This window comes from Diabrotica undecimpunctata, chromosome 6, assembly GCF_040954645.1.
Source record: "Diabrotica undecimpunctata isolate CICGRU chromosome 6, icDiaUnde3, whole genome shotgun sequence".
Classification (NCBI taxonomy): domain Eukaryota; kingdom Metazoa; phylum Arthropoda; class Insecta; order Coleoptera; family Chrysomelidae; genus Diabrotica; species Diabrotica undecimpunctata.
Window position 1 is genome coordinate 10,909,830 of NC_092808.1, and position 28,000 is coordinate 10,937,829.

Sequence of the window (28,000 nt, forward strand, 5' to 3'; positions counted from 1 at the left end):
CATAGGCGTTCTCAACGTGAAAAATAGATCTTTCCTGTCTTTAAGAAGCAACAATAAAATGGCTTCGAAACGGACGCAATAGCGACATCTGATATTAAATCCGTAAAATAGTTTCGAAACACAATTCAGATAACTGCCTTAATCTGAGCCTTCTATAAATTGCAAGGCATAGCCAGACGTTGATAAAGATGTTAATAGAGACATGGGGAATCTAAAATTTGCATTCCACGACATGTCTCCTCAACTAAGCAGAAATCGTTACAGTTTGTCCACAATTTTCAGTGACAATAAAGCATATTTCTATTCTATTCTATACTATATTTCTTCTACAACTCGTATATAAATTAAAAAAGGAACTTTAAGTACTGTATTGTATGAACTAAACAATGTAAACAAGAAGTTTCCTCTTTTTCTCCTACCAGGCGGAACCTCTGTGGACCATTTAAGCCTTCTTTAACCAAGCCAATGAAAGTAGCTAAAAATAGTAAAAAAAGTCGGTTGCCTGTAAAGTCGGTTTTACGGGCGAAGATTTTACGTGACAACGTCTTTTTCTCGGTAGAATATTTATTGATATGAATATTATTAAATTGCACAATAGGAACAAGGAATTGAATGAAAATAAGAATTGCACAAATTTTAACTATAGAAATATATTTTGTTTACTAAAACATTGTACATGTAAACTTAAAATTAACTAATTTCTATTTGAGTGATTTTGTTGAGGATAGGACGATGATAGGAGAAATATGAAATGAAAGGAAGTGTTTCTGCTGTAATGTGATTCAACGCGCCTAATTCTCTAGTGCTGCGAGCGCAGCGGACCGATCATGTTTGAGTGGGAGAGAGACGCAAGGCATTCGCCGGTCCGGCGGGCCTTTCTCTCGTTCGGTGACTCATCGTAACAGACGTGAGCGGGCGTTACACTTTTTCATGAGTGACTCCGAGCCACAACCTAATTTAAGACGTTGTCACGTCAAAAGTGCCAGGTGTGGATGCAAAACCTAGTCATTCCCTCCATCTTCACCTGACATGACTGTCTTGGTTACAATATCAGTGAGGTCAAAAGTCAATTTGAAACAGCTGAGCTGACAACAATCGAATTGTAAAATTGTAAACAATAATAACAATTATGTATTTACCAGAGAAGATGTTGGCCACATCATTCACAATATAAACCAACAACAAATAACGAAATACAAAATTTAAAAGATAATACTGGTGAAATTTTATGTAAAAGTTGCTAAACACTTTTACGGTTAAAGCGGTAATTCCAAGTAAAAAAACTTTTCCATAAATTGTAAATTTCTAAAACTACGAAATACAATTCTGAACTTACACTTAATTGCAACATGTGATTAAGGATATAAGCGTTCGTAAATATTCATATAAATTTTCATTATGTCATTAATCACATGAGAAGAAATTAGTCCATTTTAGTAGCAATGGAACATTTTGCTGCGTCATTTGTCTACGATTTAAATCCGACGAAAAATTTCTAGTTTTGGAGACTGGAGGCAATAAAATTAATTAATGTGATTAGAGTAAACGCTTTCTAATTTTTTTGGTAATTATGACTAGCTACTTTAAGATAAGTTACTGATTAAGTTTTCCTAGTAACGTAATAACGTGTTTGGAGAATTTAACTACACAGTGTAGGTGTTTTGGTCATTTTTTAATTATGTAATACAGCTTTGGATACGATGTAAGCCAGTAAAGTCATTAAAAGTTGTGCAGGAACTTTAGGTGTGCCAAAAGCAGCGAGGCGTTCGAATATTTCGGGAAATTTACATCGAATCAAAAAAAAAATGAAAAAGAAAAATTTTCGTTTTAAAGAAATGAAAATTTTTAATAAAAATATATTGAATGGCACCAAACAGGACTCTCCAAAATAGGGGGTTTCTTTTAAATCTTAATTAGGAATCACCATTTTTATTGCAAATTCTTATTCTATAAAAATATATTTCATTCTTAAAAAACTGTATTCAAAACTATAAAAATTAGTTTGCAGAGTTGTGATTTGTATGTTTTTCTGTGATTACAGCGTATCTACGGCGAATCGAAAAAAAAAACTTACTAAATATTGTTTTACTTATTTAAGATTTTAAATTTGCTTCCTTTTCGTCTGTAGGAGGTGTGGTTGATGGGTCGTGTTTAATGGCATACAGCCTGTAGTCAACACCCCGAAGTATGAGCGGGAATACAAAGTGTATCAATACTCATACGCTTGTGAAACGCATCTGGCGCATTATAAGGACCTTCACATTTTTCTCTTTCTTTTTCAACTAGTCTTGAGTGAAATGTCTTTAATCTTTTCTATTAGCCTCTCTTGGCTAACTTTTGTTTCTTCCTAATTCGAATGGCTATTAGGTTTCCGAGGGCAGACGGGTCACTATATTTCTTTCTACTACATACTCTTCTACAAACAATGTGAGGATAACCAGGCATGGAGATAGGTTGGACAGTGGCAGCTGGCTGTTCCAAAACTGATCATGAGGCAAGAGTGATAGCCACAGAAACGGCCTATATACAGTGGTGCAGAAGAATGCTACCGCTAAGTGTACCGCTACCGGCTGCCAAGGTGTGAGGAACCGGGCACCTGGCAGAAATTTTCGCGACTGAATCTAAATTTTGAGTCAATTTAAGAAAATGTTAGCGAATTGGTACATGGAACGTCCAATACCCTACACCTTGTCCAGATATACTCCTAACTAAAGTTTGGAAAGACAGATCTATCTCTCAAAATATCAAGATAAAAATGGTGAATGCCCTTGTATTCTCAATATTTTTATACTAAATATATTTCATATATTTCTATATTTCTATATCTAATGACTTGGACTTTTCGCGGACGCGAGCCCCAAAAAATTGATGCCTTTAAGATGTAGTAGCAGCATAGAGACCAATGGAGAAACATTCTTCTTCTTCTCGTGCCACTCCTAGCGGAGATTGGAAATCATCATGGCCACTGCGACTTTGTTAGCAGCGCGCCTAAAAAGTTCAATCGAACTACACCCGAACCATTCACGTAGATTACGAAGCCAAGATATTTTTCTTCTTCCCACACTTCTTTTGCCCTTAATTTTGCCCTGCATGATATTTCTTAAAAGTTCGTACTTTTCACCTCTCACAATGTGCCCCAAGTATTCCATCTTTCTAGTTTTTATCTCATTTAGAATTTCGCATCTGGAGAAACATAGTTAGGAATAATGAAAGTAATTACGATCCCCAGTAATGGGAAAACGACAATAGAGAAAGATAGATTTTTTAAAAATATTAAACATGTGTTTTTCAGTTTTTTGATACGAGGTTAATTTCCCGAAATATTCGACCGTCCCGCTTCATTTGGCACACCCTATGTATACTAAATAAAATTAAATATATACGTAGCAAGTTCTTCAGCAGAATTTAATATGATTTGGTTGCCCATACTCAAAGAAGAAATTAAACTTTCAAGATGAGTAAAACACAACACAAGTTTTTAGGGATCATTATTTTTGGATTTTATAGCCTGTGGTCTGGAATTGATGTTTTGTAGTACCATTTCGTCTAAAACTTTGTTAATGTTTCACCAATAACAGTAATACCTTATTTAGTGCTGTTTTTATTTTTCTTAGTTTTTCTCACTGACAATTTACAGTGTTCCATAATAAATTTTATAGTTGAATAATAAATCTGAATTGCCAATAATATATGTTAGCCAAAACAAATTTATTATTAAGTTGAAGAATTTCTGCATCGATCCAGGTTCTATTATTTTTATTAGTATTTTATATTCTGCCTGTGGATTGCGAACGCGAGGATTGGGTGGATTGAGTAGCTCCGAAGCCTTTTTCATGCACAGAACTGGTCCAAAGCACAGATAAAATAGGACGGTTGATGGCCAATTTAGCAAGCTACTCATTGTAAAAGAAAACAAGGCTCAATAAACCGATACAAAACTTTGGAATCCGATAGACCCCAAGATGACGAAACATGCAAAGACAAGGAAAACGGGAAGGAAAAATAAGTCTACAACCAGATCAACAACAATGTCTGGCAGATAATAGAAGAATTAATAAATAAAAACATTTGTACAGTCTAATAAACCATGAAGAAAGGTAAAGCGTAAAAAGATAATACAATCAGTATATTCTATCACGCGTAGAGATGTAAAGAAAGAAGGACGAGCACAAATTACAAGCGCCTAGGTATACATAAAAATTTAGACAACATAAATAGTTGTGTCGTATCGCCAAAACAAAAATACGTATGGAAATCAAGATGAACCAACAAAAATTAATTACCATGTCTGACTATGGCCCCGAGGACTGCAAACCTAAAGAAGATATGAAACAATAATAAGACTAACAGTGACATACGCAGCAGAAACTACAAGTCTGACAAATAAGAAGACATGTTAAAAATCTTCTCCTATTTTAGGAGTTGGTTGTGCGGTATATATCCAAAACAATCAAGAACACATTATGTTTAAATTAAATCAACAATGTTCGATTTATTCCGCAGAACTGTTTGCAATTAATCTAGCTCTGCAATGGACTATTGAGAAGAAAATTTCTGATCAACAAGAAGTAATCCTGTCGGATTCAAAATCTGCGTTGTCTGCTTTAGATAATTCGCATAAGCATATCTACAAAAACAGTATTAACGTCAAAATTTTAAAAAATCAACTAAAGTTACTTAAAAGAAATAATTCAGTCTCTTTCATTTTGGTAAAGGGACATGCTGGTATCTCGGGTAGCACCAAAGCAGATTATTTTGCTAAAAAAGCGGCTTCAAAAGGATAAAAAATTAGTTGGCTCAATAGAAGTGATTTAGTCTTGCTGCATAAACAAGAATTAAAAGAAATTTGGGAAATTGAATAGAATGCTTTCTGTTACAGAAGTAACAACTTTTATACAAAAATTCACCCTGTTTTATCTACTGCGCCTTTTGCTACAAGAAGTCATCCCAATAGAAGAGTATATTCAATGTTTGTTAGATGCCTTGTTAATGATGCTAATGTAAAAGCCTCTCTTCATAGATTTAATTTAAGTGAAACGGAACATTGCGATTTTATTGGTAACACTGACGATATTAATCATTGGATGTTCGGGTGCCGATATAATGATGCTGCTATTAAGTATATTTTAATGTGCTGTATTTTTTATGTTTTTTTGGAAACTATCAAAGTTTTAAACTTTTGAAGAAAAAATATTTTTTGAAAAATGCGATCCCTCTTTTGTAGTGGTACTTTATAAATTTTGACCATAGCTCCGAAGATGGCTTTTTAAGCCGAAAGCACTCAGCAAGGAACTTAATATTTTACACAATTTTAAATACTTTTCTTTTTAATTCATTTAATTATAACAACAATAAAATCAGAGGGGATTGGGTGTTATGGACATTTATGAGTACTCTATAGGTGATACAGAGGAGAAGATGCCAACCGCAATCGACAGAAAGACTCGAATAAATGATAAGAGAAACTATGAGGAATTGCATGAACAGGGTAGATGAAAAAATAAAAAAGACCTTATTGGTGGTGCGAAGAGATCGCCAAGAAGGGGAAGGAATGTATTGTCATCAAAAGACGGACTACAAGGACAAGAGGTAGAGGAGAAGTAACCGAAACTAGCAGAATGGATATGATATCAAATGCGCAAAAGATAGGGTTGAACAGAAAGATCCAAGCTGAGAAGAAGAGGCACTGGAGAGAATTGTGTGACAAGTTAAATGAGGAGATTTGGGGTCAGAGGTGCAAAATCTTAATGGTTCAGTTCAAACTGTACCCTCTGTATGAGATGCCACTGGACAGGAAGCTTGAGGTTACTGGAGAACAGAGTGACGCCGAAGCTAAGCTAGTTGTATCTTTTACCATAGACGAACTCAACGAAGGCGTTAAGTGCCCTAAAGACATGAAAGGCTCTGGGACTCAACGAGATACCAGAAGCGGTGAAACGCATTGGCAGTATGGAGCCGACGTAGCTTTGGGAACACATGAATGCACTGTTTAAAATTCAACGATTTCCGGCAAATTGGAAAATCTCGAGGCTCGTGCTACTCCCAAAGGGGGAAGATAAGTATCGACCATTTGCCTTCTGTCTTGCATAGGTAAATTATAAAAGAGACTTCTAAGAGGAGGAATAGATACAGTCATTGAAGAGTCAGGTGGGCTGTCAGTTAACACATTAAAATCGAAAGAGGTAATAAAGGCTTAACGAAAGAGAAAGTGTAGGAGGTACTTAATGAATTTGGTCTCGGACTATATGTCAGAGAGGAAAGTTGTGGTATAAAAAAGAGTGGTGGTTGGTTGTGCGTGGATTAGAGATCGAGTGAATGACGTGGCCAACGTTGCGTCCCAATCAGGGCGGTCCGGCCGATAATTCACGGTTGAGGAGGGTGTTTTTAACAGGTAGGTCTCTAACATTGACGGCGATAGTGTCCGAACAATCTCTGCGATCTGCGGTATCGAATCCTGCATAACCGAGGATGGAAGGTGGTTCTTCTCACCTTCTCGGATCGAGGTATGTTTAGATAGAACATTTATACCACCCCTTCTCATAAAAGACAAAAAGAAAGGTGGTACGGACATATATTTGGAAAAGCAAAAAATGTACCTAAAAGAATATTAAGGGAGTGAACACCAGAAGAAGAATTAAAAAAGGGAGACCCAATATAAGGCAGCAGTACCAAGTTAAATGAGATTTAAAAACAGTGTAAATAAAGAACTGGACAAAGACTGGAGACACTACTAGAAGCAAATTGTTAAAAAGCCTAGAAATTGTCAGGACCTGCAAGCAGATGTAACAAAAGGAAAAATCAGTAAGCTAAGTTACCACGGCAAACGGACTTGGAAAGTTCGTTGGAACAGCTACAATTTCTTTAGAAATGCACAGCTTATAAATAAATAAATAGGCTACCTCACTATACGAGTAATTGTTCATTAATATTTAACAAACTTATTTTCCATCGAGTATAGTATTACTACAAACTTAGTTCCGTTTTTATTAGTACATACGCTCTGACCGCTTTATGACTATGAACATGCTTTAGAGGTTTAACCCTTGAAAAAGAGTAATAAAAATATATGATATAGCTACGTGTAACCGCCAGACAGAAGTAGTTTGCGCCGCCCTTGAACTGAGGTTACCTTGGCCCACAAAAACCGCCGTGAATGTGAATGTATAAATGAAGAGGAAAATACCGCGAATCCGCTTTTCTGCATAAAATATTCAAATTTACGGCATGCTGGACCGGTTAGAAATGCTCTGGATTTATAATTATGTTAGATTCAATATAGTGCAGTGTCTCGCATTCAACCTTTATCCGTGAAAATAATTGAATTTCGCTTTAAATTTGATGTAGAATGAATTACTACGTAAGTTTGAAATACCAAAGGGAAGTCGTATGTGAAAAGGAAATGGCACGAAATCAAATCAACTTGCCACAGAGAGTTGTATACAAAAATTTTCTTGTAATATGAACACGGAATTGGAGATTATTCTGTTTTAAATTTCTATTTTTACTTCTTTATTGAAATTTTTTATTGCTTATTTAAATAAGAGTGAGAGAGAGAATTCAAAATATATTTAGAGAAAGCCTTGACTACATGGAAAAAAAAATGCGAAGACATGGGAGTACCGGTACGGAACGAATACCTATGTACGTTAAGCTTTGCAGACGATCAAGTAGTGATTCCACAAGACCAAGACGACCTCAGTTACATGATGAAGAAACTACAAGAAGAATATACTAAGGATGGCCTAGATATTAAGCTCGCGAAAATAGAGTACCTATCTACAAGTGAAGAAGACATAGAAGATCTACAGATTGATGACAACGTAACAATCAAAGGAAAGGATAAATTCAAATACTTGGGGTTTATAATCACGAAAAAGGCAACAACAGAGGAAGAAATTACACAAAGATTAGGACAAACAAGAACAGCAGCAACTTAACTTAGTATGGTGGGATAGACACCTAAATATGAAGACAAAAACACAGATTTATAAAACATTAGTGCAAAGTATTATGGCATATGGGGCTGAAAATCCCGAAGATCCTGGAGAAACGAAGTAGAAGACGACATGAATAAGAGAGGCCTAAACGATGAACAATCAGACAGCAGAGAGAGATGGAAACGGTTGAGCGTGGGAAGGCAGTGAATACTGTAGAATCCCTGAATATATATATTAAATAAGAGTACAAACCGAAGAAAATAAATATGTTTAAGATCTCCGTAAATGTTTTAATAACAATTATGACATAATGATTGAATAATGCCAAGCTAAGCGTCTATGCAGGTCACGTAGCCCGATATAATGACAACAGGTGGACACGGAGAATTCTAGAATGGAGACCAAGGACGACAACAAGAGGCATGGAAACATCTCAAAAAAGATAAGTAGATGACATAAGAGCAGTAGCAGGCAAACAGTGGATTAGATTGGCGCAAGATAAAGAAAGATGGAAGCAATTGGGAGAGACCTACATTCAGGAGTGGATGGAAAATTCTTGACAAAGAAGAAACGTCTATGATTTAAGTCGAAAAATACTTGCTGAAACGGGCAGCGTTAGGTGATCCCACAGCCCAGACAGGGAACCCAACCTGTCTTAATCCAACCTAACCTAAACAAAACTAATTAAGATAACATATATTAGTGAGAGTCTTGCAAGTTTGCTCCTTACCTAATACAACCTAACCAACATAACCTAACCTAACCTAAACACATCGAATTTAGATAAAATATATTAATTGGTGTATATTATTAAGATAAAATATTTGAGTTTCCTTCCTGGGCTGTGAGATGACCTACCTACGTCCTACGGGCGGACATTAAGGGAAATTAACCTTTCCTAACCCAACCTAACCTAAACAAAACTTATTAAGACAAAATTAGTGAGAGTCTTGCAAGCTTGCTCCTACGGAGCAAGATACACCGATGCTATACGGGCGTAGGTCATTATAATATACATTATTTATATTCTGTGCGGGTTCCTTCTTCTATACCGTTATTAAAATGTGGAATACTCCATATTATATAAAATACAGTTCTGACTGGTACTTTCAGTCCTTCAAAAAGTAACCTAACCCAATCTAATCTTTTTTTTTACATTTTTAAAGTGAAGAAAAAAAATCTGCATACAGACACCTGTGATTCACACAGGTAGTGTTGGGTTCCTAATAACCTAACAAAGCTGTTCCAGGACGAGATGCCCGAGGGATTTAGACCTTTGACGGTTTGTCCCGTCACTACTCCGAGACGGTCGGCGTCCAACTAAAAACCACTCCTCTGTCACACAAGAGATCAGGATGGAAGGGCTGGTTAAGTCAAACAGTCTTCTGATGCCAACCTAATCTAACCTAACCTAAACCCAACTAATTAAGCTAAAATATATTAATACGACAAAATTATAACAGATCCATCACGAAGGTATCTGGTAAACTGAAAGATGTACTAATATAACGGAACTAGCAAAAATTCTCGAGGATTGTGCTTTTAACATGAAAAAAGGCAATGACGAAGACTATAAAGGGTTGTCTGTAAAGTCAATGTGGAATACTACAGCAAAAATGGTACAAAAAAAATATTTTACGGAGTTAGGATTAAAAATCGATCCTTTCACAGATATATCTTTCAAATGGGTAAGACTGAAATACGCCAAGATGAAGATAGTCTACAAAGACTGGTCCACATATTTACCATACGAGCACAAGAATTTAATATGACAATCTCATCTCAGAAAACTCAAACAATAGTAGTCAGCAAAGAACCCACCAGATGTATAATAGAAATTGATGGCATCAGTATTAAACAACTAATGGAAATAAAATACCTAGGAATTACACTGTTTAGCTATGGAGACCTAGACAAAGAAGTGAGAGATGAAGTACAAAGAGCAAATAGACGGGCAGGATGCCTCAATAACACTATATGGTAAAACAGACACATTAACACTAAGATGAAGTCAAGAATTTATAAAGCCAGTGTAAGACTAATAATGACATATGTCTCAGAAACAAGACCCGACACAGCCACAATGAAAAGGCTACTGGAAACGGCAGAGATGAGAGTACTAAGAAGAATTATAGGAAATACGCTGAGAGATCGAAATAGAAGTGAAGACATTAGAAAAAAATGTAACTTACAGTATATAAATGAATGGAAACAAAATAGAAAAAAAGAATGGAATAACCACATAAGCGGAATGGAAAAGACCCGTGACGTCAAAATAATAAGAGATATGTCACCAATCGGCAGAAGAAGTATCGGCGACCGCACAAAAGATGAATTGACAACCTTCCATAGCGGAATTAATGCGCCAATGAACAAGCAGAATTGCTTATAAAGAGGAAGAAGAAGTTATCATCCTGTAGATGTTTTTAGATCATGATCTAATTCTCTCCTCCCTTATATTTTATGGCATCCTCTTCTTCTTCTGTGCACAATACACTTTATCATTTTTTTTTAGCTACCTGTCTATTATTATTGTTGTCTTAATACCCATTCTTTTCCGTATCCGGTAATTTCTTATTTTGTCTTGAAGTGTTATCATACAATGACATCTCCAAAATCCCATTTTCACTGACAGTAGCTTCTTTTTTAGACATTTTGTCATTTGCCAGTCATTTGTCACGAATAATTGTGGAGCTTTAAACTTGGAACTTTTCATTGGTTCTGATACGATTGAGACATCAGATGTTTAAAGGCCATGGATGGCGTAAAATATATTTGTTAATAAAAATGTATCATTAATGTATGTCATTCATATAAATATTTTTTAGGAAAATCATAATTTGAGTATAAATTTTAGTCTTCAGGATTTTAAAACTACCATTTTTATTGGTTTCGCCTTTTCAAATGTAAAAAATGATTCCTCGGAGATTAAGGTAAGGGTACGAAACAGTAGGAAGAACTTTCTAGAAGAAGATCTTCTAAATAATGTAAGTGAATATACAATTTGTGTAAAAAATAGCACTATATAATAATTATATGGTTAATGTTACTTACCGAAAACTGGAACAAGGATGTATGACCCAATGACCTGCAGCCTTTTGCCTGATCCGTTCCTTCATTAAAGCCTTTTTTGAGCCGAACAATTTCATAGCTAACTTGTTGTCGGTGGGTTGAAAGAGGGCCTGCAGTTGGTTCTTGATAAAACTTTGTTTGCCCGCTTCTGCGGAGCCCAGTGGTGTGGGTCCGGGCTCCTCTTTCGGAGTGCCGTAAAGGGACACATCGTCGAAGTGCACCTGTAAACAAAAACGTCACTGACGTTGTACTTTTCTAAAAAATTTAAAAATAAAAGTAAATTATAAAGCTTATTTAGCACTTTGTAAACGAGCAAGGTGATTTGCGTAATGCAGTTTGTTGACAATGGAACTAAAAAAAAAATTAAGAATTTACTAGGAAGACTAGGTATGGCAACAATTGATGCTAAAATAAGAGAGTATAGGTTAAGGTGATTAGGGCACAGTCAACGCCAAAATGTTGTTAGAAATATAAAGAATCACGAATCAAATTATTAGTACCAATTAGAGTACTATTAGAGTACAACTAAAGTAAGTATTAGAGGAAGGATAAAGTAGGAGACAGTTATACTCAATTTCGTCTGTAAATACTGGATTAGTGTTTTGTAACATTTAGCATACCTATAGAATTTATTTCGACTTTATTTCTTTCATAATCGGATCTTTTGTATAGTGCTATGTACTTAACAGGACACATACCGAAACAATGGTTACTCTCCACCTTTTGTGCTATCCCTAAAAATACAAACGCTAACTATTGAAGTGAATACAGAACAATATCACTAATAAGTCACATTCTTAAATTATTCTTGAAAATAATACATGGTCGTATAAATAAAAAACTAGAAGAAGGAATAGATGATAGTCAGTTTGGGTTCAGAAACGGAAATGTTCAAAGTGAGCTCCCTGAAACATGACACAAGATGTAACTTTTAGCCTCATTCGCTGTCGTAGTCGTACAAATATTCCTGGTATATTTCTTATTTCTTCTTATTTCGCCAAAAGGTTACCGTACTATAAGTCTCATGAGTCATTTCCTAAAATTGTTCCTAAAGATAATTCATAAGAGAATCTACAAGCTGTGTGAAAGTCAAATTTCCCCCAACCAGTTCGGGTTCACAAATGCTGTTGGTACTAGGTATACTAGGTTGGTAGAGAGGCCTTGTTCTCAGTACAAGTCTTATTCCAGAGATGCAGAGACTTCAACTGCAACGTATACGCATGTCTGATTGATTACGAGAAAGCGTTTGATCAAGTACAGTACGCCAAGATGATGCAAATACTAAAAGAAGCAGGAATTAACAACCAAGATCTGAAAATAACTAGAAATCTTTACTGGAATCAGACAACAAATCTCAGAGTTGAAGATGAATACACTGAATATGTGAAAATCATGCGTGGAGTGAGGCAAGGCTGTATTTTGTCTCCTCTAATATTCAATCTGTACTCTAAAAGAATATTTATCGAAGCTTTGCACGAAACTGAAACAACATCAGATATGTACATGACACCATAGTATTTGCGGACAACTTAGAAGACCTACAAGTTCTTATGAACAAAATCACGTATTACAGTCAACCATATGGACTCAATATAAACGTTAAGAAGACGAAGCTTATGATAATCAGCAAGAAAAGGATAACAGAAGGTCAACTCTCCGTCAACCAATCCCCTGTAGAAAGAGTGACGCACTACAACTACCTCGGCACCATAATAAATGAAGAATGGACCAACAACCAGGAGATTAGAGCACGCATCGGAAAAGCTAGATCCACCTTCAATCGGATGGGTTAGATCCACCTTCAAGAGGCAAAACCTCTCTCTTGATACAAAAGTAAGAATGCTGCGATGCTATGTCTTCTATGTCCTTTTTTATGGTGTTGAATCGTGGACCTTAAACGAAGATATGTACAGAAAACTGGAAGCATTTGAGATGAGGCTATATCGGAAAATACTTAAGTTCCCGTGGACTGACTGAGTCTGACCATCATCAAATCCCGAAAGTTACAATTCTTCGGACATATTATGCGAAATGGATCCAGATATGCTCTTCTTCAAGCCATCCTGCAAGGAAAAATATTTGGAAAACAAGGTCTAGGAAGAAGAAGAACATCTTGGTTAAAGAACCTCAGAATCTAGTTCAATACCACATCTGTGCAGCTTTTTCGCGCTGCTGTAGATAAGATAAAGATTGCGATGATGTTCGCCAACACTCGTAACGGATTGGCACATCAAGAAGAAAAATAATTTCTAATTTACTTAAGTAAAAGTGGTTTTAGTTAAATTAGCTGAAATTTTGCCAAGACATAGCTGCAGCAGTAGCATATACACGAGGAGGGAAAATGGAAAAGTTGAAAATAAAGAAAACCGATTATTTATGTTTTTTTTATATAGTTTGAGATTATCTTTTTTATGTCTTTTGAGTTTCATTGGAAGTTTCGGCCCCCTTAAGTTGGAAGTTCCCCTCCCAAGGCAAACATCTAGATCCACCACTAAGTTTCGGTCATGCTGAATAAAAGTTCTTATTGCTACAAGGCTCAGGAATTAATTATCTTTGAGTTATACAGCTTCAAAATGTCGGTTTTTAGTCCATTTTCTCTCGGAAACATATGTACCGAGATATTCCACCAGAATATCCACGTAAATATCCTGTCCAGGACATCCCACTTTGTTAAAAAAAAAAACATTAAGAAATATCATTCCGATACCATATTCGTGTTTACTGACATTCAGATGCCGTATATTGAATGTGTGGGACCGTACGTTTCCAAATTCATGATTTTGAAAAATGAACTTAAAACAGATATTTTGGTACAGCTTGACCAAAACTAAATCTATATAGTCAGTCAATTTAACTAAAACACTTTTACATGAGCAAATAAGATAAAAAGCACTAAGAATATTGGCACGAATACGCTGTGGCGCACCCAGGGGGGGGGGTTTTGGGGGTTAAACCCCCCCCCCAGGGCATATAAAGTAAACAGTATATAAAGAATAGTAGGAAAATGTAACTTGTCTTTCACACACAATACAAAAAATCCAAAACGCTGATTGAATAATTAAATTACCATTTTACATATGTAGAACACAATAATTATTGGATAAATACACAATAATTAATAATATTTTTTATTATATTTAGATATAGATAGCTAATATTAAGCTTATGAAAAAGTAGACAGAACGAGTCTGTTGCGAGTAGCATGCGCCTACAGGACTGTATCTGCGGCGGCCTTGTGGACTATCACTGGTTGTGTTCCTCTGCATGTGTTAGAGCAGTAGAAAAGAGACATCTCTATGGGAGAAGAAAGCATTTGACAACAGCTATAAAAAAAAAGGAAGAAAGGGAAAGATCAATGGAAAGATGGCAAGAAGAGTGAAACAACAAGGAATATGTTGCTGAGTGGACAAAGATGCTTATCCCGAGCCTAAAGGACTGGGTAGATTGTCTGTTTTAGGGCGTATCTTCATAGGTTCAGAAAGACAGATACACATAAATGCCTATACTGCGAATATTCCGACATTGTTACTCACACAATGCTGGAGTGTAATAGATGTACAGTGGAGAGAAACAGAATGTATAAAGAAATAGGTATGAACCCTGTGACTGTAAGAGAGATCATCGTGAAGATGACGGGAAATACGGAGGGATGGAATAGTGTTCACAATTACATTTAAGCAGTCATTAAAAAGAAAGAAGAAGAAGAGAAACACCAACCGGGCTAACAGTAGAGATAAGATCTAATTACTATTTTAATGGGAATAAGTTGCAATTATAAGTTAAAATAAGTTTAATGACGTTTGAATTTTTGATCTTTGATCTTGCACTGATAACTTGTTTATACTCCAACAATTAATAGAACAAAGAATAGCGGTTGGTACCGAAGTACATCGACCTTCATCAAGTAGCCTTCATCGACCTAGAAAAGGCGTATAATACAGTTCCAAGACTTAAATTGTGGCAAGCTTAACAACAACTCGACATTAGTCCATACCTTTTAGGAATAAACACAGAATTATACATATATTAGACTATCAGAGCTAATAAAAGTAACTAAAGGACTAAAATAAGGATGCAATATGTCACCCTTACTGTTTAATTTATATATTGAGGCAGCCCTCCAAAATTGGAAAAACCACTGCCAGGGAATGGGAATCCCCATAGGAAATGACGTACTGTTCTCCCTGAACTTTGCGGATGACCAAGTCATCCTAGCTCAAGATTCTTTTGATCTAGAATTTATGATAAAGAGTCTATAGTGAGAATATTTGAAATGGGGGTTACAAGTCAGCATGAAGAAAACAGAATATTTACTTAGTTATCAATTCAGATGCAAGGTTTGAAGCGTTGATAGACAAAGACGTGGAAATCAAACAAGTGGAAAAATTTAAATATTTAGGTCCACTCATTGCTAAGAACGACTTGGAAGAAACCGAAATTAAACACGAATTAATCAGGGACGTAAAATTGTAGGATGTCTGAACTCCTTATGGTGGGATCACAACATTTCCAAAAGGAACAAAAAAAGAATAGGGCAAACCATGGTTGAATCAATTCTTTGTTATAGCTCTGAAGTATGGACAATTAATGCAGACCTGAAGAGAAGATTGTTGGCAGTTGAAATGGATTATTTGAAAAGAAGTGCTAGAACATCAAAGCAGGACAGGAAGACCAACGAATCTATAAGAAATATCATGAATGCTACAGAAACGGTCATTGACAGAATAGAAAGAAGAGGTTGAAAATGGTTTGGACATCTATTGAGAATGCCTGACGAACGTTGGCCCCAAAAACCTCACAAACGGAAGCCTCCTGGAAGAAAAAAAAAAGAGGTAGACTTTGACGCTCATGGAATGAAGGAATTAGAAGAGCGATGGAATCAAGAGGTTTGGAGGAGGAGCATGCCTTGGACCGGGAGGATTGGCGGAGGAGAACAAGAATACGGCGATAGCCGACTTCAAAATGTATTTTATTTACAAGTTGGATTAATGTCAAACGTCAATAACCTTATTTTAACCTTCAATTGTGGCTTATTCCCATTAAAATAGTTATTATTTTAAAATGCCACAAGAAAATAGCTTCAGAACAATAGATAAGATCTAGATAAGAGAAGGGAGTGTTCCAAAAATGTCGTCAGCCTTACAGTGGCCACCCCACTTTCGGGGTATGGTACGTGCGACAGTCAACGGCGCACAAGTAAGAGAGGGTGGTTTTGGTTGGTAGGCAGAATAATAGATACCTGAATCTTTGGCACTGCTATCTTTAGTACTTTAAATTAAACTAAAACCCAAATTTTAGGGACTCAAAATGGAGGTAGCATAAAAAATTTTCAACACCCCCCCCCTAAGACAAATTCTGGGTGCGCCACTGCGAATACGTCAACCAATGAGGCCAAGAGTTGCATCTTATGTCACGTTTCAGCTAATTCATTTTGAAGATTTTTTGTAGCTGTGCGCCTATTTAAAATTATATTATAATAGTGTTACTTTCTGTTATTGTTCTGGATTAATGTTATTGTATTAGATAGTGCTTGAGCATGTATTAAAGTAATGAAAAGTATGCTTTAAGAAGTTTTATTTTTTTATATAATGAAACGGCGCCTCATATAAAAAAAGAAAAAAAATTTAAAATGATTTAGTGGCGTACCATTTTTTTCTTTAAAAAAATTGAGACCATAACCCATATGCGCGCCAATGATGAATATTAAATTTTTAATTGTATGTCAAAAAATGCGCAATAATCAACTCTTAAAACTCACCAAATTGCATTTGCATATCTCAACCAGTTTCAAGGCAATATAAAAATCGTAAGTTTGTAAGAAAAATTTCAACACCCCGTATCTCGGAAAAGAAAGCATTTGCAAGCATACGTTTATATAGCAAACTGTCATTATTTTTTTATGCGGAATCACAGCCTGAAGTTAGTTGCACGTATTTACGAGAACTCTGTATATTTTATAAATATATAAATATGTATTATTCAAAAGGACTACAAGCTGACAATTTAGTAACCTGTAACTTAAAAAAAATTAATTTCTGAGTCTCGACGCAAGGATCAGTATGGCCAAAGCGACTTTCTGCAAGGTGACGGCAATTTAACTGAAACCACTTTTATATAAGAAGAGTTCCGGGGTTCTTTAGACAAAAAAAAACTAAAAATGATTCCCTTAAGTGCTGTTCATGATACGCCAAAGACAAAATGTTTAAAAGTAAAGCGATTTTACTATTTTAAAAACTGAATTCATAAATTCAAATTTATAAAAGTCTCAATATCTCCGGTTCTAACCAACGAAAAGTGATTTTTTTAATTTGGGATACTTTGTGGTATAGATTATAGTAATTCATTTAGTTAATTTGTTAATTGCTTACTTAACTGAGTAGTTTGTTTAAACATTTAAATAAATTAAAATAAAAAAGGTAAGTGCGCCAAATATTGCCATGCCAACAGAATGCCGAATAGAAAGAGAGCCCTGTGGTCTGAGGCGAAGCTCGTTGCAGCGTTAGAAGCAATAAGAGCTGGAAGCAGTATAAGCTAAGCTTCATTACGATATGAAATACCTCCAACAACACTTGGACTACATTATCGCAGCCAAAATTCGGTTAAACGACTTGGAAGGAAAAGTGTTTTAAGTTTTGAACGAGAAAAAGCAAGAGCACAGCAAATGAATCCATTTATTGTAAAGGATTATTTTAAGAAATTGGAGGAAGTATTCATTAAATTGGAATTATTTGATAAACCTGGAAACATGTACAATATGGACGAGAAAGGTTGCCTTTTAACGATCCATAAACAGCAAACCGTATTGGCCAAGAAAGGTGCTAAACGTATCCACTTGACAGCGCCTGAACACGGTGAAAATGTTGAGTATTGTGGGTTGTGGAAATGCCCTGGGGCAAGCCATCCCACCGTTCATTATTTTCAAAGGAAAGAGATTGAAGCCTGAATGGAATGATCATCTACCTCCAGGATCACCTGTAATGATGACACACAAAGGGAGCATGACAAATGAGACGTTTATTTCATGACATTTTGCGACATTTTGCAAAGTATAAGAATACAGAACCCACACTCCTGATATTCGATGGTGCAAAATCGCATCTGGACATAAGTATTGTTGAAGCTGCAAAAAATTATGGTGTTACTTTATATTGTCTTCCAAGTAACACTACGCATGAACTGTAGCCTATGGATAAAGCAGTCTTCAAAAGTTATGAGTCTTTTTGGGATCAGGAAGTTTTAAATTTTTTGATAACTCAACCTGGGAAAAATTTAACCAAAATGCGATTTGGTGAAATATTTAGTAAAGTTTGGTTAAAAGCGATAACACCAGCTAACATCATCTCTGGGTTCAAAGCAACTGGAATATTTCCTTTTAACCCAGACATCATACCTGAATCAGCATTTGCACCCAGTCTTACAACGCATATTGAAGAAAATGTGTTAGAACCACTAGACGTCGACGATAACAACGCAAATAAGCCATTAACTACTACAGTTCATGAAAACGGTCCCTGCACAAGTGGAATAAGTAATAAAAAAAATCAACAAAACGTCTTCGTTTATATAGCGAGTCATCTCATTCTGAATCACATTTCAGTACTCATGATAGTACATCTGATGATTTAAACAGCGAAGATGAAAATATGGTACTATTCGCTCCCGAAAAAGTTCCAGAACCAGACACTTCTTTTAAAGGTATGGGCTTACTAATTTCGACCCTAATCAAGATAACTGCTACAAAGCGAAAAACAGTAATTAATAGCAAAGCTTAAGAAGTTAAGAAGGATTTATTTTCCACAGCGATAAAAAACCACCCAAAGGTAAAAGTAACAAAGAACCTTCCAAACAACAAGAAAAATCAAAAGACAGAAACAAAGAATAGGAAGAAAAACAAATAAACAAACATCAAAAAGAACAAGACAATCTGAACAAAGAATATAAAGAAAAGAAAATAAACAAGAATCTAAAAAGTAGTGAATCATGGTTCTGTCATGTATGTAATGAAGACCGCCAGGCTGACATGAGATTATGTCTTGCATGTGGCCAATACGTACATGAAGAGTGTGTGGGTCTTAATAAACATGATAAGGATAAATTCATATGCCCCAATTCTTCTCAAAAATAGTAAATGTCTCACATTAGTTTTTTAAATGTTAAGGTTCAATATTATTACTTATTTTTATTAACAAAATACCTGTTTCTTTTATTGCCAGTACTGTGGCAATATTAAGGGTATAGGTTCCAAATATTGCCATTTGCCATTTCTAAGTATTGGCAATTGTTAAAAAAAAAGAAGAATATACATTTTTTTGATTGTTTTATTTTTATAATTGTTTAGAAATTAGACTATAAACATGTTTGTTACTTGTTTAATAAATTTACAGGTTATTTCAAATAAATTTGTATTTAATAAAAAATAATAAGTCTTAGCATGGCAATATTCAGCTCACTTACCTTATTTATTTTGAAAAATTTTACTTTTTTCTTATTATTAGTAGTAGAAGAGATTACAACCGATTTAAAAAAAAGATACGAAAAAAAAAGACATTTTTGAAATCAACGTATCAAAAATATTTAAAATAGTTTTTAAATACCTTGCTGACTCGTTTGGGCCCCATTCCCCCTAATAAGGTACATAGGCAGTCCATACAACGGACCGTAATAAATTTCAGAGTGCAGTATATACTCAATGTAAAGTTGGAAGCCTTGAAAAGGAGAATACAAGCAATAAAATTACTTTACCGGAAGCTACAGTGTAGATATTCTCAATAAACATAAAATTGAAACAATAAAAATGTACCGAAGTAGTAAAGAAAGTAACTCGCCTTTGAACTTTTAGATTAGAAAAGTACAATAACGTTTGGTATTATATTGGACTTGTACAAATGAATAAATTATAAGAAACGTCGAGTGTAATAATATAGCTTTTACCACAAATTTAAGAAAAATATACTACGGGAGCACAGTTACTTCTTTTGTGTTCCTCTTGCTAGCTTTGTGGAATCCTTACAATAAAACATAAGCTTTTATAAACGTTTTAAATGGAAAGAAAACAAGGTTTTATAATAGTTGTACCATGGTAGGTTTGGGATTAAATTCTGATAACTTTATTACTCGCGGACCAGGTAAGCGGGGATATATTTTAATACATCGTCATGTACAAGTTTTAGTTTTAATAATTTATTCCAATAGTATGGAATATACCGTAGGTATTAAAAGAGTAAATTTATTGACAAAGATTTTGTAATGCTTTTTGTTTAATTTCTTCTTGTGACGAGAATGTAGATTTACCAAATAATCAAAGTTATGCCTTTACATCTGATTTTTGTAGGATATTGTCAAAGAACATATTATGATTAGAAAAAAAGGTTTCTTTAAACAGACAATGATGTTACTTGATGACGTGCATGCATATACTTCGGGAAGATCTACCGATTCTGCACTGCGTCATGTAGTGGAAAGAATTGAATGATCGCTGGATAATAAAGAATCCACCCCAGGTATATTCATAGACATTGAGGGAGCGTTTGATAAAACCACATTCCCAAGCATCATCCAACAGCTCAACGTCAGGAATGTTCCCCTGGGCGTAAGCGAATAGATATTCAGTATGCTCTCTAATACAGCAATAAGCATAAATGTAGAAGACATTTCTGTTAGAGGCATGGTTACGAGGGGGTGTCCACAGGGAGGGGTGCTATCATCACTCCTCTGGAACATAGTTCTAGATACCCTGGTTTACCAACTCAGCAGCAACGGTTTCTACACAATAGCCTGTCTGTAGCCAATATTGCTGTCCTGCAAAGCGGTAAGCTTGAGAACACACTATGTGAGAGATTACAAGTTGCTATCCGACTAATAGAAACATGGTGCAAGGAACACTCACTATCTATAAATCCAAAGAAAACAGAGATGGTCCTCTTTACCAGGAAAAGAAGAATCACGGGCTTAATACCCCCAAGGATTCTAAACTACAGTCTAAATTATTCTGATGAGGTAAAGTACCTTGGTATTATCCTTGACAGGAAGTTAATATAGAACTCACACTTAGATGGTAGAGCTAAAAGAGCATATATTGCCTACGAGTAGTGTCGACGAACAGTCGGACGAACCTGGGGCCTTTCGCCCCAGTATATAAGAAAATCTATTATGTAGCAAACGTCAACATTAAACTCAGAAAACGGGAGAAAAAAGTTAAAACCACCAAAATAAACATCAAAAATCTAAAAGACGACAACCGCCAACAGCAACTAAATGCAGAGATAAATAAATTAACTGAAGGAAGCGTAGAATGGGCAGATATTAAAAAAGCCATACTAAAAGCAGGAAAAGAGGCCCTAGGCGAAGAAGAGAAAACGACTAAAAAAGACTGGATGACACCGGAAATAGTTGAGCTAATAACTGAAAAAAGATAATACAAAAATAAAAATGAAAATAAATATAAAACCATCAAGAATAAAATCAAATATAAAATCAGAAAGGCTAAGGAGGAATGGATGAACAAAGAATGTCAGGAACTGGAAGAACTCAGCAACAAACATACATACCTCAAACTTACATAAAAAAATGAAAAAACTTACAGGCAACACCAGACCAAGAAGAACACTCATAACAAGAGATAATAATGAAGGAATACTTACTGAACAAGATATAGGTGAAGAACAATACCTACAAATTTTACCCTCAGAAGTAAAGAATGCTTTACAGAATTCAAAACAAGGAAAAGCACCGTGTCCTGACCAAATTCCAGTTGAACTGTTAAAAGCCTTAGGTGACGGTAATATAAAGAGACTCACCCGAATTCTCAACCACATATATGTAGAGGGCAACATTCCGGAGGAATGGCTTAAATCGATATTTTTACCTCTACCAAAAAACAACAATCCCAAATCATGTAATGACTATAGATTGATAAGCATACCCTTTAAAGATTCTCTTGAAAATTGTTCAAAACCGAATTTATAAGAAATGTGAGGAGCAGATAGATCAAACGCGGTTTGGCTTCAGAGGAGGTATGGGTACAAGAGAGGCATTATTTGCGTTTACGGTATACTCTTGCAGAAATGTCGGGAATATAACAAGAGTGCATATGTATGTTTCATATACTTTAGGAAGCTCTTTGACCGAGTGCAGCATATGAAGTTAATAGATGAATTAAAAAACATCAATTTAGACAAAAAAGACATTGAGTTTATTAAGGCTATATACTGAAACCAGAAAGCAGTAGTAAAGGTGAATGATATACAAACAAATAATATATCGATTGCGAGAGGGGTCAGGCAAGGATGCGTCTTGTCTCTGACGCTTTTCAACGTGTACTCACAGGTCATATTCAGAAAAGCCTTATGAGAGAAAAAAAAAAGAGGGAATAAGAATTGGTGGAGAAATCGTAAACACCATGAGATTTGCAGATGACACGGTAATTATGGCTGAGAGTACAGAAGAAATACAAACTTTACTAGATGCAATAAATAGTGAATGCATTTAAATGGAGCTTGACATCAACACAGATAAGATCCAATTTATGATAGTATCAAGGAGTCCAATAAATAATGAACAACTAACTCTTGGTGGACAGCAAATAGAGAAAGTGACAAAATATAAATATCTGGGAGCTTACATCAACACAGAATTAGATCCAGACCAAGAGATCAGGGTACGAATAGAAATGGCAAGGACAGCGTTCTTAAAATTCAAGCAATTGTTCTGTGACAAAAATCTGAATAATGCGCTGAGACTGAGGTTTGTTGAATGTTACGTCTGGTCCCAACTATTTTACGGAGTAGAAACATGAACTTTAAAAGCGCAAATAGTTAAGAAGCTTAAAGCTTAAAGCCTTTGAACTTTGGATATACCGGAGAATGTTGAGAATTCAAGGACTACCAGGGTCACCAATGAGGAAGTGCTGAGAAAGATGTGTCGAGACAAAAAATTGTTAAGAACAATAAAAGTACGCAAGACTGCATACCTTGAACACATACTGAGGAATGATACATATAGTCTTCTGCAGGTCATCATTCAGGGCAGAGTCGATGGCAAAAAGGGAATAGGTAGAAAGAGGAAGTCATGGCTGCGAAATATTCGAGACTGGACAAACATGACTGTAGACGAATTATTCCACGTTGCAAAAGACAGAGAAACTTTTAGAAATGTGGTCGTCAACCTTCGTTAATGGGGACGGCATAAGAAGAAGAATATATAAGAAAACTCCTGTGATTATTTAAATAAGGTAAAACATTTAGAAAACATTAACATAAGACAAATATTTCTAAAATATTAAATGGAATCTTATGAATATTTGCAAAATATAAGTACCTACGATGTCAGAGAAGTAAAAAGTCAAAAGACTCACATTAAACTCTTACAATATAAATACATTTCAAAGAAACCTTATCGATGTTCCATTCCAGATGAACATGAAATTGAAAGTCAACAAACTAAGTTACTTGTATGTAGCTAGGATATAAAATAGCCACTAAATCAAAACCATAAAATGGAAACAGGGCCTGAAAGTTTTTTAATCAAATGTACTGATAATATTCAAAAAGTAGTTAAGAAACATAGCAAAGAATTGGGGGGAAGATGTCTTCACATATGGAAAATACTAAATAGAAATAGGGGAAGGTACCTACCTGGATAGGACATCCGCATGGGATAGACAAAAGGGACAGCTAAATAGAAACCATAGACTGGAATAATAAGGCCCTGAGCCATTTTTTAATGCCATGTTAGTGATGACACCAAAAAGTAGTTGTAAGAATATGAAAGAGTTGGGGGAAAGATATTTCCACATTCGGACAGAAAATGCCAAAGAGAAATAAAAGAAGAGACCTACGTGGGTGTATATTTCCCGTACGATAAAAATAAACAATAACAACTCTCGCAGATGAATCCTTATGTCAAAAACAGGGGAAGTAAATAAGCAGGTAGGCCAAAATTATAATGAAAGGATGTTGGATTAGAATGCTAGGAAAATAGATGCGACAACCTGGCAAACATTGTCAATGTATTGGATTGAAGTGAGGAGAAGATTTGAGAAATGCTCTATTTTAAAGTTATAAAAAAATGATGATGATAAGCACAAATACTTAATATACATCTATTGCAACATAAACTTTGCCAAACTGAATAATTAGCGTAGAAGAAACAATAAAATAAAACCATAATGGCATCAAAATTACAAGCGCTTTTACCATCTAACAATATGTCTTGGGTTCATAGATACCAAATGCAGCATCTCTAAGAGCTACAAGATAAAAAATGATTTTTCTTGAAAAAATTTGTTTAACATTCTTAGAATAAAAGAACGTGATAAGCACGATATTTAAAGGTATTTCTAATTGGACTAATAGATCGTTTTTCAAACTCTAAGAAGAGGAAACGCTACTTGAAGCTATAACCTACCTTCCCGCTGCCTTTGTAATTCATGTCGTTGGAAAGGTAATCCGTAATTAACAACGTTTCGTCGTCGATGGCCGTCACCAGCGAATCGGTGCACGTGTTCGTATTCTCGATGCTGATCTTAATCGAGTCATCCTTGGCGAGGCGGCAATGCGGCGGCGGTGTTCGAATCTCTTCTTCGGACTGCGAAGCGGCTGCTACACGTCCGTTGGCTAGGCGCAGACTAGGTGCGCGTCTCCCCCTCTCCCCGTAAACACCGCCGCCGCCACCACCCCCGCCTCCACCACCACCTCCACGTCTTTCGACGGCCCCGACGACGCCGACGCCTGCGCTGTTGTCCGCACCGCCACCGTCCCTGAAACAAAAAGAGATGGCATTAGCATAAGAGGGGACAAGCACATGGTTGGCTGTTACGCCATTTGTCGGAATTTAAAAATATGGTTGAGGGGAACGTGGAAATAGCGAGAGGGGAAGAGCAGGTAACGAAAACAGTCGTATATTATATAATACAATGTTTTGGCGTGAGAAAACTGTTATTGCTAAATATGGAAGGTCAAGTATTCTCAAAGTTGTTACACTGTATTAAAATATATTTTAATGGATTTGTTCGCAAATTTATTACTTTCGGAACAAAAACTTTGAACAGATTTGAGCATAATAAAATTTTTGTTGAGTAAATTTAACTTTAAATTCATTTCATGTTTAAAAAAAAAAATTAATAAAAACAGTAAATATTAAAACAATGTTACTGAAAATGCTCTTCATAAAGCAAAGAATATTATAATGGTCTACTGCTGCTGTAAATACATTATTTTTGAGGTCATTTCTTCTGTTAATAGAGTTAAGTCGTCAGCATATGCAACATATTGCTATCTTTGGCGGTATTTGGAGTTTTAGTGCAGATTTGGCTTTCTCTTAATATTATTAATTCGGATGATCTTATTTGAAAATCAGAATATAAGAAGTATACCAGATAAATCATACACCATCCACATTGCCAACATCGCAGAGCACATAGAACACGAACACGAAAAAAAAAAAAACAAATAACAATCCGTCTTATGTACTAGCTTTGCCCAGTTGCACTTAAGCGTCGAGAAATCTTGATCTTTGCCTAATTTGTTGGTTTGTTATGTGGTCCAGCCAAATTTTTGAAGCTAGATCAGTCAAATTGGCTATTCATTTTTAAGTCTGATTTTCCAAATCACCAATGGGTATGACAACAAATAGAATTGTCTGATTTGGTACAATACAATAGTTGGTTGGTTTTTTTGACCAAGAATGCAAAGTAATACAGTTAACTGAACATACCATTTATATTAATAAAATACAACACAAATTAAATTACAGAACAGTATGCAATAGCCTTTGACATCACTGTTATTTTATATTAATTCCTTTGACCACAAAATAATACAAAGTAACTGTCTGGTTGACTCATCACTTCACCTATTTCTATGTTTTCTAATTACTAATGATGCTTTAGAAAATAATGTCTTAGCAGGTAGTAAAGTTGCAGGTATTGAAAGAAAATCACGGGCCATCTTCGATGAAGTCGGACCTCATGCGTCCTCATACGATTTCAACAGGACGGCGCTATGTGAACCACCACTCGTTCTACTTTGGACATTCTGCACGAGCGATTTGAGAGTATGGTCATCTCACTTGGAGGTGATGTGACCTGGACACCGAGATAACCAACAAACCATCAACAAAACCAACATAACTCGGTCAAATTAAACCTGATTTATGCACCAGGGTTATAGAAAATTGGACATTTCCATCCAAAGACGCGACGAACATTTGAACGGGGTTATATTTCATATATAATGGCATCGAGAAACCTTTCAAACAAATAAAAAAATCGATGATACCTCATACATTTTGCTTATTTTAAATTTTAAGAAAAAAAGAGCCTAATTAACCCAGATTTGCATATTTTAACTATTGTCTGCTTTATACAGACGATAGTGGTTCTATAAAACTCATTAAACAAATGATCATTTTGCGATAATAATTGGTAGTCATAAACGGTAAGCAATAAATCAACAGTATAACGGTGTAACTGTGAATACATTTACATAGTGTGATTCATCAAGGGTGTCGACCGGTCATTTCTCGGAAATAATATATCCCGAAGCTTAACAAAAAATGAGAATAAAAAAATTAAAGTTTTGAATGAACATTTTAGTCTCCAATAAACCTAAACCATTGTAACTTTTTAAGGAGTGTTAGATTTCATGGTCATTTGTATTATTTTCGGGTTTTATAGCCCAGGATTTTTAATTATTTATTCTTGACGTCTTATCTGTAATACAGCAGACATTATCAATTCATAATTATTATTTCCTCAGAGAGCGGAAGACAGTTAGACTGATACTGCTCAATTCTTTATAATCTGCCCCCACATCAAACTACTTAATGGCATATTACCAGAGGTAAGTTTAGTTGACTAAGATAAAAGTTTACAGCATCTTTTAAAACAGTATTTTACTGTGTTTCTAATAAATTCGAGCAGCAGTTTTCATACTGCTTTGGTAGCGGAATTGGTGGTTGAATTACAACATAAATTGTAACAACTGTAATTCAACATATATTGGGCAAACACACCAATACCTGCATAGAAGGCTTGTTGCACACAAACATAGTGTTTAGACCTACGGATTTATGTTGTAATTCCACTTGTTGTAATTCCGTTGCCAAACATTCTCTAAAAAATAGCCATTCTTTTGATTTTGAAAATGTACAGATAAGTTAGTAGGCAAACTATAAAGATAAGTTAATTTAATGGGAAGCATGAAATTGTTTTTCATCTTTGTCAACGGGTAACGTCAGAAAAATGTTTTAATTATTATGTCTGACACATCCAGTCTATTGCGGTATTTTGATACAGTGTTCAGTCCATTGCGATATATTGTAGCATTTTTTTTTTGTCCAATTTGTATATCATATCAATTTAATAAGATTTTTATTTATCACTTTGAGAGTTGCGTCTTAAAATCTTGGAAAAATATAAACATATTCTAAATGTTTATGTGTTCTGTCAGAGTACTTTTACAAAATAGGTACTGTCCTTCTTTTATTTCGCTTATCTCTTTTAATTCTGCATAAATTCTAAAATAATATCCAAATTAAACAACCAAATAGCCGAGAAAAGGTCCAGGCACATTGTGTGAAAATCGAAATATAATGCGAGCCAATCCCGCTAGTTATTCAAGCTTAAAAGGCAGCATGTTTCACCCCTTCGGGATGGAGAAAGACCATTCTGATTTTGGCAGTGTGGGTGGCCACTTGAGTTGCGTCGGGATCATTAGTATCTTGACTTGACGTATCACCGCTTTGCCGACATAGGTATTCCTTTGGTAGTGTTTATGCCTTTATTTTTAAGGGACTTTCCGTTTAGGTGTCGGTAAGTCATCTCGAGCAAGAGATTTCGGTCCTCTAGCAGCGAAATAATCTTGTTCAGAAAGGCGAAGTAAAAGAAGGGGAGTTAGAAGTTAGAAGTTGTATTATGTTTTCTTTTAATTTCTGGTTTCTTGTTCTTCTTCTTCTTGATGTGCCTATCCGTTACGAATGTTAGCGATCATCAC

General features: G+C 35.3%; 1 protein-coding gene across 2 annotated transcripts in view; it reads right to left on the minus strand.

The window, feature by feature from the left end:
- Positions 1–24,580, minus strand: part of Ih (hyperpolarization activated cyclic nucleotide gated potassium channel Ih) — a 482,830-nt gene extending 458,250 nt beyond the window's left edge. For both annotated transcript variants that reach the window (XM_072534207.1, XM_072534206.1), the window contains exons 1-2: positions 24,414–24,580; positions 10,992–11,230 (exon numbers count right to left, since the gene is read on the minus strand). In XM_072534207.1, coding sequence (XP_072390308.1) covers positions 10,992–11,230; positions 24,414–24,437 — 263 coding nt within the window. In that variant the 5' untranslated portion in view covers positions 24,438–24,580. The remainder of the gene's footprint in view (positions 1–10,991; positions 11,231–24,413) is intronic.
- Between the last annotated feature and the right edge of the window lie 3,420 nt (positions 24,581–28,000).